Source organism: Pelodiscus sinensis, chromosome 6 (genome assembly GCF_049634645.1).
Source record: "Pelodiscus sinensis isolate JC-2024 chromosome 6, ASM4963464v1, whole genome shotgun sequence".
In the NCBI taxonomy this organism is placed as follows: domain Eukaryota; kingdom Metazoa; phylum Chordata; order Testudines; family Trionychidae; genus Pelodiscus; species Pelodiscus sinensis.
Window position 1 is genome coordinate 87,696,302 of NC_134716.1, and position 13,047 is coordinate 87,709,348.

At 41.5% G+C, this 13,047-nt stretch overlaps 1 protein-coding gene across 1 annotated transcript in view; it reads left to right on the forward strand.

Moving 5' to 3' along the window:
* The window catches only part of CMYA5 (cardiomyopathy associated 5), a 64,797-nt gene that overhangs the window by 43,218 nt on the left and 8,532 nt on the right, over nucleotides 1-13,047 (forward strand). Inside the window, exons 10-12 of the mRNA XM_006119181.4 lie at nucleotides 8,166-8,299; nucleotides 9,846-9,945; nucleotides 11,849-12,025. Of these exons, the coding sequence (XP_006119243.2) occupies nucleotides 8,166-8,299; nucleotides 9,846-9,945; nucleotides 11,849-12,025 (411 nt within the window). The remainder of the gene's footprint in view (nucleotides 1-8,165; nucleotides 8,300-9,845; nucleotides 9,946-11,848; nucleotides 12,026-13,047) is intronic.

Sequence of the window (13,047 nt, forward strand, 5' to 3'; positions counted from 1 at the left end):
TGCCAGCTGTGAGCAAAGTAAGTTCAATGTGGAACAGTTTGCTTGTGCAAAGATAACTGTGCCTGCAAAGTGACTGACCGGCCATTGTTGTCAAATGTGCCTATGCAAAATCTGATGTATTTATGAATCTATATGTCTGTATATTACTGAATCAAATTGATATTTTGGCCTGTCTGTGGATAGAAAATAGTTTTCACTATGACCAGAGTGACATTTCAGAAAGAACAAAAAAAAGAAATTTCTTAAAGTTGTTCCAGGGAGATGTTCCCAATTTTTAGAAAGATTTTTGCCCCCATTCACTATATACAACAACAGTTTCCAACCTAATTTTCACAAAAATCAGAGGGAAAAGACTAGCCTAGAAAATGTTCTATAGTAAAGCTTGATGTTCCTCAATATTTTTGCAGATAGCTCAAGTAATAGGAAGCAGCCTGATGATGATTGGTAGTATACCATCACATAACAGAAAATTAGGGCCCCCTGACATAGGGCCCAGGAAACTTGGTGGATATCTCCTACAGTTTCCTCTGAGTTCTTCAATTGGAAGCATGGGACAAACAGAGAGTGCATTTCACGGCCACGTCAGATGTTGGGGATGTTCCAGAGTCAGACCAGTTACACAGAGAACTTGTATTTCTAGTCCCATCCTGTTTTGCTCCAGCAGCTCCATGATGCCCAGAGACTCCCCATCTTGTGCTTGCCTCTTGGCTTCCCCTTGAAAGGTGGTTTTGCATTACTAGTGGGAATCAACGTAATATAACTGCAGAGGTGGCCTGGGCATTGTGGAGGGAGCAGAGAATGAGGGAGGAGAGGGCAACTTGAGGGTCAAGGATGCAAATCACACATTCCTGCTGATGTTACCAAGGAAAAGAAATACAGTCCTAGGCTACATTAATATCTCTGCATATATCCTTCTGATGAGCCAGCACAGACAAAAGGGTCTTCAATGGATCCATCCTTCCAAAGAGCCATGGGGGGACTGGATCAAGAGCAAATGGTTGTGGCTTCCTGGAAGCTCCAGGAGATCCACCAGTTATGGGGACAGGACCACACCCTTTCAAGTGCCCCAATGGGTGTGTTTGGAAGAATCTCTGCAAAGAAATCTGCACAAAGATTTTCTCCACAAATGTCCCTGTCCCCTTCAACTTTCTGTCTTCATGAGGTGCAGAACATTGCTATGGTTGTGGCTGAAGTTTTCCTCCTGGCTGTGTATGAATTCAGGGAGCTCCTTCTCACACATCCTTCCTGCCATTCAATCCTTTTCCAGGGTAGGTGGGCTTGAAATATTCTTTCACTTTCTGTACCTCAGCTGTTCTCTCACAGTTCCACCTTTTCTGGGTGGAAAAGTTAATGGAGATGTGGGTGGAAAATGAAAAATGTAGAGAAATATAGTCCTTGGATTAGCTGTGTGGGCTGTTCAGATGGAAACTGTGAGAAACCTGTGAGGCAGAAATTAGTATGTGGTGAATTCATAAGAAGTGGAAATAATTGTGTTTGTTTTCCTGAGTGAATTTAATACTCACACCCTTAGAGACTGAATTCTTCCATCTATGCACAGAATAATCATGGCAGAGGAAACAGCAGGGAAGCATCCCTGCCCGTTGCCTTGACAATATGTTTGAATCCTAAAGTGGAGGGAACTACCTCTGGCAGCAAAAGAATCATAGAATCATATAATACTAGACCTGAAAGGGTACATCTACACAGCAACATTATTTCAAAATACCTAGCGTTATTTCGAAAAAACTACACAGCAAGCAGTTATTTAAAAAAAAGTTGAAATACTGTCGAGCTGGAGGACTTCTTACTCCAACTCCTGTAATCCTCATAGTACGAGGAGTAAGGAAAGTGGGAGGAAGAGTGCTCTGTTTCAAAATAAGTGCTGTGTAGACGCTCCCAATTTCTAGATAAGTTGCACAATTGACATAGCTCAATTTGCGTAGCTTATTTTGAGTCAAGCCCTGCTGTAAAGATGCACTCGAAGGTATCTCGAGAGATCATCAAGTCCAGTCCCCTGCTCTCACGGCAGGACCAAGCACCAGCTATATCACCTCTGATAGATGTCTATCTAACCTGCTCTTAAATATCTCCAGTGATAGAGATTCCACAGCCTTTCTAGGCAATTTATTCCAGTGTTCAACCACCCTGATAGTTAGGAAGTTTTTCCTAATGTCCAACTTAAACCTCCCTTGCTGCAGTTTAAGCCCATTGCTTCTTGTCCTATCCTCAGAGACCAAGGACAACAATTTGTCTCCCTCTTCCTTGGGACACCCATATAGATACCTGAAGACTGCTATCATGCCCCCTCTCAGTCTTCCTTTCCAAACTAAACAAGCCCAATTCTTTCAGCCTTCCTTCATAGGTCATGTTCTCTAGACCTCTAATCATTCTCGTTGCTCTTCTCTGGACCTTCTCCGGTTTCTCCACATCTTTCTTGAATGTGGTGCCTAGAACTGGACACAATACTCCAATTGAGGCTTAATCAGTTCAGAGTAGAGCGGAAGAATATCTTCTTGTGTCTTGCTCACAACATTCCTGTGAGAATAATACTATGTCTCCTGCCCTTTCAGTCTTTTGGAGAGTGCATTGAAAAATGACAATGAAGGCCAGTTATGATGATGGTTTAATGACATGGACATGTGTCCAGTAGAAACTAGACTAAGATCACCAACTCCTTTCACATAGGCCACTTACTGGCAAAACTCAGCACCACTGATCTGTGATGGACCTCAGTTGGCACTCTGATGCCAATTGCTACCTTCAGATATCTCAGCAATACTGTACTTATCTAATAACAGGAATACAAGCCTAATAGGGAATAGGCCACTTTGCTTGGGGCCACTCTCCGAAGTATTGTCTCCATAGAGAATGATAGTTATAGAAATGCTGACTGTGTTGAACAAGGAAGCCTGGTTCATCCTTTAGTTATTCTGGGACAATTAAAGCTCCTTTCAGAGTGGTGTAGATAGGCAGATAAGCAGGCTTGAAGCACATGGCACAGCTTGAAATGGACCTCAGATCACCTGATTCCCGGGTCTTGAATTAGCCATAAGACCATTCTTCCCTCTCCGTTGGCCCCCTCCTGAGAGATATATGTGCTGGCAAAATCTTATGTGCATTCTGCTCCCAACACCAATATGGATGATGTCAGTCCAGCTCTAGAAGTTGGGTTTCATTGGTGGATGGTTTGAAGGGAAAACAGCTATTTCAAATACAGAGGGCTTTAATATATGTAAGTCACCCACTTTAATATATATAAGTCACCCCCTGGCTTCTACTGAATTTGAAAGTGCCCCCTTTTGAATTTTTATTGAAATAAATGGGATATAATTGTTGTATGGATGAAAACAAAAAATCAGATTTCTCATCTCTCAGGAAAATGTTCAGTGTACTAGGCAATTTCTGACCACTGAGAAAGCATCAGTGAGGTGACACAATCAATTTAAATATAAAGAAAGCTGTAATTCTTTCCTGCTTAGTCAAACAGTGTTACATATAATACCTGGAATTTGTAGACAGACTCTAATACAGTACTTAGATTTCTCATTCTAAACAATCAAGTGAGAAAATGGAAGGAAAAAGCCATCGGTGCCTTTATTTTTAATACCCTGTACTTTTTATCAAAGATTTTATAGAAACAGTATGAAAGCTTAAAAAAAAAAAACTCTCGAAGAAGGGCCAGGATGTGTCATACTTTGACAAGACAATTATCTTTTTACATTTCCAATTGTCTGTAAAATGTGCAGGCATATTTTAAACAGCGAGTATAGAACAGAACACTCAGCATATTTTGTTAGATTGATTTTCCTTCCTCCATGACAGAAATTATAGGGTTCAATGGTTTATGCTAGATTAAGGGAGATCTAGCATCACAGTTTGTCATGGGGGACTTGGAAATGAAGTAGGCTTTTCCCATAGCACCATCAGGGGATGTTAACTGTGCTGCTTCCCTTTCCACCTACTTACCATGTACTCACATAAACCAACACCTTTTTCATACTAAACTTCGTATTACTGACTAGAGGGCTGATCTAATGCATAAACGACAAAAGTGTTTGCCTAGGGCTCTAGAGGGGCTGGGGGTGGGGAGAGAAGCAGGGTCATTGGCTCAGTTTTCCACCTCATCTCTTCCCCCAGCAGCCTGACCAAAAGATAAGGCCTTCAACGATTTATTTCTTGATTGGGGTTCAGTTTGTTATGTGTCTGGAGCTGGTGAAATTAACTGTATGTTGCAAATGAATGTTCATCTTCTTGGTTTATCCTCTTTTATTAGTTGGCACCAGCAGGGCTATTTTTTAAACCCTTAATCTCAGATAAAATTGATGGGCTCTTATTCTTAGGAAGCTTAAAGCTAGCTAAAGTAGGTTACAAAGCACAGTACCTTGCTGGCAGACTTGTATTATTTTACTGATGGGTCCATTCTGAGTCCAGACAACTTTGTGCTGCTATTTAATTTGAGCTGTAGATGAAATACTACTATCTCATATTGAAATGGGCCCAAAGCTGAAATTCAAATATCCTCAGACCTGGAGGACATCCCAGTATGGACTTAATTGCTGATCCTATTCTAAACACAAACCTCAGGTCTGAATGCCCCTGTACTATGAAACAGTTTGGCCTGACTTGAGATGTGGATGTTGCAGCTTGCTCCCATCTCTGTTCAGACGGACAGGTTGTATAGCCTTTGGTTAGGTGAAGAAGCCTTCTCATATTTTATGATATAATTATTCTTCAATGGAGGGGGGAGGGAAGTTTTCATGGTTGGGCAGTGATTTTTGTGACATCTCATATGAAAAACAGGAAGGCACTCTGCAGAGAAAAGTGCTGCGCTTTTGTCCATTCATTGAGACAAGCAATTTTTTATACATGTCTGATGTATCTTGATTTTAGCACTCTTTTAGTCAGTGTTCTCTGCTTCTGTCACAGAACTTCTAACGGAGAACTATGAAAAATGAGTTCACCTGCAAAAACAGTTGGGTTGTCAGGCTGGGACTTTAAAATATTTTAGAGTATCCCAGGCTATCTTACTTAAAGTAGGACGTGTGGACAAAGCTTAGCAAAACTCCATTCCTGCATAAGTCCTGGCTGCCTCTCCTTCCTGGCTCCTTTTATGCTACTGTAGCCTGCCTCTTAAGCGCTCCTTTTGCATTCTTCTTGTACTCTCATCATGCCTTTTTCCACACTACTTCTATGCTTGGACCATTCTTTCTCCTTTATGTGTCAAAACTTAAAGTCCACCCTCTCTTTAGTAATTCCTTCTCTGGTCACACTCCATCCACAGAGCCTGAGATAATCCATTGGTACGATCATTCACATGCTTAAAGGCAGGCACATGCTTAAGCACCACATCGAATTAAGTCTCTTTCTTGATAGTGATACTGTTTGTCAGTCTCCATCAACTTTGGATTATCTGATTCTGTATTTACTGCATCTATTTTTGGTATTTGCATGCTTATTTCTATACCAAGGTTTGGCTTAGTCCTGATGAGATAAAAACTCCCAACCGTTTGAAGTTCACTCAGACTGGAAACATCTTTGAAGGGCAGAGTGATTTTTTTCCTCCGTTTTTTAAAGACAAATGCCACTGTACAATGCATACAATGGAGACATGAAAGAAATTAGCCCCAGTATTCACATGGGTATGTCTACACAGCAGGGCAAAACTCAGATTAAGCTACGCAACTGAAGCTACGTCATTTGCATAGCTGAAGTCGAAATGGCTTAATTCAGTTTTTGATGCTGTCTACAGAGCAGGAAGTCAAAAGAACAACACTCTTCCTTTGACTTTCTCTGAGGGTTACCACGAGTCAGAGTAAGAAGTCCTCCAGCTCGACATTATTTCAAAATATTGGCTTGCTGTGTAGACGCACTCACTTGTTATTTCGGTATAATGTCAGTGTAGACATAGCCATGGAGTGCAATCTTGCAATCTTTATAGACATAAAACTCCCTTTGAAGTTAAAGGGAGTTTTGCCTTCACAGGGAATGTGTAAGGATTGTGAGATTTTGCTCAGACTAAGAAACAAGACTCAGATGAGCACTGGAAAATACTAGTGGATGAGCACTAATCATTCTTCAGTTTGTACTGCTCTCTGGTGGGACATCTGCAGAAAAACAGTTTAGATCAATTAATAATAATGGGCTTATGTAACAAACTGCATTTGCAGTCTGACATACTGTGGAATAATAGAAATTAGAAATAAAACTTAGAGATAAGGACTAATCTAGTTCCATCCCCCTATTGATGCAAGAGCACTCATTGCAGTTTGGCACCATTCTGATCTCATTTTCAATGCCCTAAGTGAGGGGGTTCCCATCATTTCTCCTGCTGGAACCATTTTCATCTATCTTTTGTTCAAACACTTAGCAGCTGGTCTAACTAGCCAACTGTACGCTGGAGAGATGCATGGTGGGAACCAGGATGAGAGGAATCATTTCCCCATGTTTCAGAAAAGTTGCAGCGCCATTTTTTTTTATCCAGAACCCATACAGCAAGTAGAGAGATGTAGATTCTGTGCTGTGGTTGATCCCCAACTCTCTCTCTCTACTCCTTCCAAAAGATGGCACATTGAGTCTTGTTCACAGATTGGGCACATCTAGACTTGCTTTCACTTTCGAAAGAAGATATGCAAATTTGGTGCGGATTTGCATATCTTCTTCCGATCACTTTTTCGAAAGAGGTTCTTTCAAAAAAGAAAGTAGTCTAGATGTGATTCTTTTGAGAAAAAAAACCCCTTTTTCGAAAGAACCATTTTCCTAAAAAAATGAGGTTTACACGGTTCTTTCAAAAAAGAGTGTTTTCCTCAAAAGAAACGTGTCTAGACTACTTTCTTTTTCAAAAGAACCTCTTTCAAAAAAGCGATTGGAAGAAGATATGCAAATTTGTGCTGAATTTGCATATCTTCTTTCGAAAGTGAAAGCAAGTCTAGACATGCCCTACATCCACATCCCCCACATCCAGCTCCATCGTGTACAACAGAATCAATTGTGAAGGGACAGGTCTGTGGAAGAAGGCAGAATTTGCCCCAGACAACAACCTACAGTTACACTTGAAAATTGGGTAACTGTATGGTATGTACAGACTGGTATTTGTGGGCAAAGTTACGTAATCGGTGCAACTACCTGCTAGCTGTGCACTTGGATACAGTTGTGTGTATGCAATGGGTGTGTGTGTGTCTGTGGGACTTAGAAAACATGGACCTAGAAAATGAGAAAATATTGAGTTCAGACCATGTGTTTCCATCAGAATAAAAAGTAAAGTTCATATTTTTCTAGATACCCCGATGCCTTCAAAGCCATTTGAAAGTGTCTGTGAAGTAGATTGAGTGAGCACTGATTTCCTCAGTTTCCCTGGATGTGTCATGGTTCCAGCTGTCTACGATGTGTGAAAGCAGGAGCTTTTGAGGGATCATAAAAGGCAGGATTAATCAAAGTAGGACACTGTGCCAAGGTGGTTCTCCTGTTGCTTTATCTTGTAAACCTAGCTAGTTAAAGTGCACTGCAAAGTTAGGGAGGGGATGCCGCATCTTTTTAGCTGAATGGACAAGAGCCCACAATAAGATGTGTGGTTCCCATGTATACTCTAAGAGTGGTAATTTGAAACATTGTTGAAATCTGTATTTAAGCAGCCTGATCATGCCGGTCATGTGCTCTCATATGAAGCTGTATTTATTGCAGGTTTTATTTCTTGCTTAACTCGTTTATCTGGCAACAAGGCCATTTTACTGTGACTATCAATGAAAATTAGGGATCCTGATTCTCCACTGGCTTGTGCTTTGAATACTCACTCCCATCTGTGCAATCTGAGCACAGTGTGGCTGTTAAATGCTACTAAATCAGATTAGTCTAATTTTACACCTGATTTGCATAGTTGTAAAAAACTACAGCAGGTGCAAGGCAGTGGAAACTCAGGTCCCTTTAAAGGACTCGGCCAGTAAAACAAGAGGAAATGTCATAGATAAAACAATAAAATCCATCTATAATTTGAAGAAAAGATCTGTCCATGCTTCCATCCAACCTTATTTTTTCCTACAGTGCTCATCACTGTAATATTCAAGTGCAGTATAACATAGCTACAATGGCTTAGCTACTTGTTTAAAAGATAACTTTAATTTGGTTTCATGATAAGTGTATTTTCAACTGTAAAAATTGTTGAATTTTTCTAGATCTTTTGCTGGAATAAAAAAGCCAGAACTGGAAGTTACTCTGCAGCCCAATGTGAATTATTTCTTCTATGTGAGAGCTGTCAACTCATCTGGGACAAGTGATCAGAGTGAAGCTGCCCTCATCTCAACAAAAGGTAGAGCTGCATTAGGGTAGAGTGGCAGGGCACTCAGAGATGATGTAAGTGCCCCAGAATGTAATGCTGAAATTTAGTCTCTATAAGTAATTGGTTTATTATGACATACTGGGCCAAATTCTGATTTGACTGACATTTAGTGTATATTGGGAATAACTTAGAAGAGTTGGCCAGTGTAAGGCTGGTGTATGTGAAATCAGTATCAGGGCCATTGGAAACTGTCCAATATTTTTCAGGTTCTGGAACTTTATACAGTTCCTAAAACAATACAAAGTTCTGCCCTCTTTAGACAGCTCTAGTGCATTCAACAGCTGTAACAATGAACAGAAACTGATCTTTGTCTTTCATCCCCTTGGGTGCCTTACCTGGATATGTTTTGGGTTGGTATTTTTAGCCTTGGCAAGACATTACTTATAAAAGATTCTATTAACTAATTATACAGAATTATCTGAAATACCACTGAAAGTTTGTAATTGGACTTTTCAAGAAAACTTAGTCCAGGGTTCTAGAAGAATATACTGGATGGCAAGCTCAACTATGAAGAGCTGTGTTTTGAAGTCAAGTATTTTTCAAAACATTTTTAATACTAGGGATCTCTGTGTTGCCCAAAGAGTTTTTGAGCTACTTTAACCCATTGGGAGCCTCTGCCTTATTTGGCACAACATTACTATTACAAATGAAAAAGATTTTGATGGAGGCAGCAATAAGATTAGTAAAGAAATTTGGAGAACAATTACAGCAACAAACTGTATGTAGTCATACAACTTCCCAGAGTATCGCTTGTTGTGACTCCCTCTGGCAGATTCACAGTGAGGCCGTATATATCATGAGTTCCCAAACTAGGGGGCGTGAAGAAATTCCGGGGGGGGGCATTCGAGGTGACCCAGCCCACCCCCCAAACTCCCCAATTAAGTTATTTTTGCTCAACAAGTTTTGTTGCTATTGGAGGGGGGAGGAGGAGGGTCTTCTAAAATAAAAAAGGGGAGCATGATGCCAAAAAGTTTGGGAACCACTGGTATATATGAATGTACTACTCTAGTGGGGAACTGGATCACTACAGTATAGTAAAGAAAACCATTAATGTTCAAAACTGCTGGATTCCTTTTTGTGAAACTCTCATGATTATGTTGGAAAACACAACAAAAATGATGAAAATTTGTCAATGCTGTTAGTCAGTGCTGGTAGCCACTGATTCTCTTGCTGTATAATTGTTTTATGTGTGGGAGTGTGAAGCAGGGAAAACACTGCTGATGCAGGTGTAGCCCTGATTTAAGGCTTGCCACTTGCATACACCACCTCCTTTTTTGCAAAAATAGGATGTCTCTAAGCTGCCATGTTCAGATCCAGATCTGAATTTCATGAGAAGGGCAGTTGTGCTTAAGGGTGCGCTGTTTGGGCTCTTGTTCTCTAAGAGAAACCCATTCTTGCTGCTGTGTCTTGCTTAGATAACAGTGATTGTTGTTGTCTTGCTTGGTGTTTTATGATTTCAAACTAGCATTGTAGTCATCTCTGAATTGGTGTGTTTCTTTATCATGACTAATACCAGGAACTAGATTTCATGTGATGAGTGACACAGCTCATCCTGCTTTGCAAGTGTCGGCCAATGGAACTGTGATATGCCTTCCTGAGAGAACCAAATTCTCTGGGTAAGTATCAGACTCTTGAGCATGGAAGTTCATATCAGTATGGGGCCAGCTCTTCAGTCTTATCTATATCCAGTTTTGGCACTGATTTAACTCAAATGGTGAGGAGAAAACATTTAGTTAAATTGGTGCAACACTCTGATATGGTGTAACCCAGTCTACATCGGGAAGCTGCACCAGTTTAACAGTTATTTTTTCTACTGATTTCATTAAATCAGTGCAAAACCTATGTCTTCATTGCCTTGTACACTGTATAATCATCTATCACTGTACTAGATGGATGCAAAATACGTAATCAAATGACAACATTTTACACCCACTTTACACAGCTGTAAATGGTTATATAGGGTGCAAGGAAGTGGAAACTTCTCCTTAAAAACTAAGGGAAACTGGACTTACACTGCTTTAGGAGGGAACAGAACACCTCTTCAATGAGAAGTTCATTTTTAGAAGTAGAATGGGACACAGCTTCAATTTTAGCACTGCTGTGAAGTGAAAACATCCATTACTACAAACTTATAATGGTACTTTGTTTGTGGTCACACCAATTTATTTCACTATTTGGATTTATAGAACAGCATGTATCTCATACAATATTTGTTTGACAGCTGATTTAAAAACAACCTATACTAAATCATTATGGAATTTTAGAAAACACCTTGGTTGTTCCAGAACTGAGGTGTCAAGGTAATGTGTCAGATAAAAATAGCACTGATATTGTGATCTGTTATTTTATTATTAATTTATTTGCATGCTAGTAGCAACATTATGCTAAGCATTATCAATACAGTTGATGAAGTGGGCTGGATTATCTGGTTCAACTGGCATGAACAACCACCTTATGCCCTCGCATCTAATTGTGGTCGCTGGTGTAAGCTAAAGCAGCCCAAAGGCTGTTCTAATTTATGGGACACAGTCTGTGGTCCTGGAGCAGTGCAATGTAGCAGACTAACATCTTACTTTGCTTTCAGAAGTATTTACTGTTCTCTCTTCACAGCTCTTTCCCATCAATTTACAGCATCTCCGTTAAGGCACTATAGCCATCGTCACCAACTGGTCGATCGCGAGGCCTCGACCAGTTGATCACAAGGCGTCCTGTCCGCCCCGCCCCCATTTCCTTCCCACCCCCGAGAAGCCCCACTACCTAACTCAAGTGAAAATGGCGGTAGTGTCGGCTTCCCGGGATGGACAGAAGTCCCGCAGCTTAGCACCACTTCCGGCGATTCCGGAGTGCGCTAGCTGCTCTGCCGGGTGTACTGCAGGAGAGAGCATTGGCTCCCTGCACCGCACAGGAGGGGTGAGTCAGATGGAAACGCTCCTGGGCCCAATGATTCATAAGGACCCAGGGATTCCAGCTGTGGCCACTGGAGTCCCATGTGGCATGGTCTGGGAAGTGCTGAGGGCTGCCTTGGATAGATATGGCACAATCTGGGTAGAGCTGAAGCTTCCGGGAGAGGGGAGGGAGTTAGCCCAAGCCCCACCCCTTCTAAACAAGGCCCCACCCCTTCAAAGGGCATGGTGTCACCTCCGCTCTCCACCCCTCGCCTTGCCCAGGGGCCCAGCGAGACTGTCGGCCCCACTGCTTTTGAGAATGTGATGTAAGCTTCTAAATCAGCCAGGCACTTTTGAAAATGTTATTCTACATCCCTGTGTGTCTTTTACTGGCTGTCATATGACTTCCTATAATGTTTAATAGTTTTATATTCTCACAGTAAGTTTACCACAATGTGCAAGTAGAATCAGAGAGGGTTTTTCCTAAAAGCTACTCAATGTTTTATGTTGAAAATCTTCCATTTAAGAGGATGAAGTTAATATCTGCCACATGATGTGTCCATAAGCGATAAAAAGAACACTGTGCAGTCACAATGCTGAAATACTGGCTTTGCTGTATTCTCCCCCTTCATAGAATTCCATCTGTCCTGGGTGAGCTTCTGCCAGCTCGTGGCCAGCATTACTGGGAAACCACTGTCACTGGCTGCAAAGGCTACCGGATTGGAGTCTGCTACAACTCTACCCCACAAGGCAGCATCCTGGGGCAGGATGATACATCCTGGTGCATATGTTGTTGTTCTACAGAAACAAGGTGAGCTGGCTTGAGTCTAGGTGCTTGAGAGGTAACATTTTTGCTTATGGTTGAAGACATCTTTGTTTATTTTTATTTCTTCAGATTTAAGTCACAGTTAAACAGATACCTATACAAGAGTTCTAGGTGCTCTAACACTTAGTCTGGCAGCAGCTTAGCACACCCAGCAGCATTGAAAAACAAACATTTATCAGGCACAAATGAACACGGTTCAGCTCAACCAGTGAGTGAATCAGGAACAAGGTTCTGGGGACATACCTTCAACCCTCTTGCAAAACCCTGTCAAAAAGGGCTTTTTGAGCATGTGCAGATGGTTGCTTCTGGAACAATGAAGCAAGTTCCAGAGTCCTCGGGATGACACACAGAACACCCTGACAGCCTTTCCACTCTTTTATAGCGAGGGTCACCTAGCCTGAGTGTCCCATTGTCTGAAGTTGTTGTATTGGGAACAGGGCAGGCCTAGGTCACTTAAGGCTCTATAGGAAGGGCTATGATTGGCCATGGAGGTCACTGTGGTTATGGAAATCATGAACTTGAATGGAGTCAGTGCAATTTTGGAAATGGCTTTAGAAACACTAAGAGGTGGTGAGACTTAGCACACAGGGTTTAGCACCACTAAGGTTTGGCCTGTCTACTCCTCTGCCTCTATCTGCAAAGCAGCGGATGGACCAGATCCAAGTGGTACTGCAACCCTATTTGTCAGGCTGCAACACCTAGCAAGAGGAGCCAGGCACAGGCCTGTGGGACAGAACTGCTGCTGAGGGGTGGACTTACTCTCCTTTTTGTGACTTTGCTTTTTTTTCACTTGCACTTCTGCCATGAAATGTACTAAACATTTCTAAGCCAAGATCATAGTCCTATTCATAAGGGCATGTGCATACTACAACTTCTAGTAAAGTGCCAGCTTTGTGGGAGTACATTTTTAATTTAATCCTAAATCTGAGAATATTAGCAGTAGTCAGTTAAATGTAACATTTGAGATAAATAGGGCCTGATCTTGTGAGGCGCTGAGCATCTGCAAA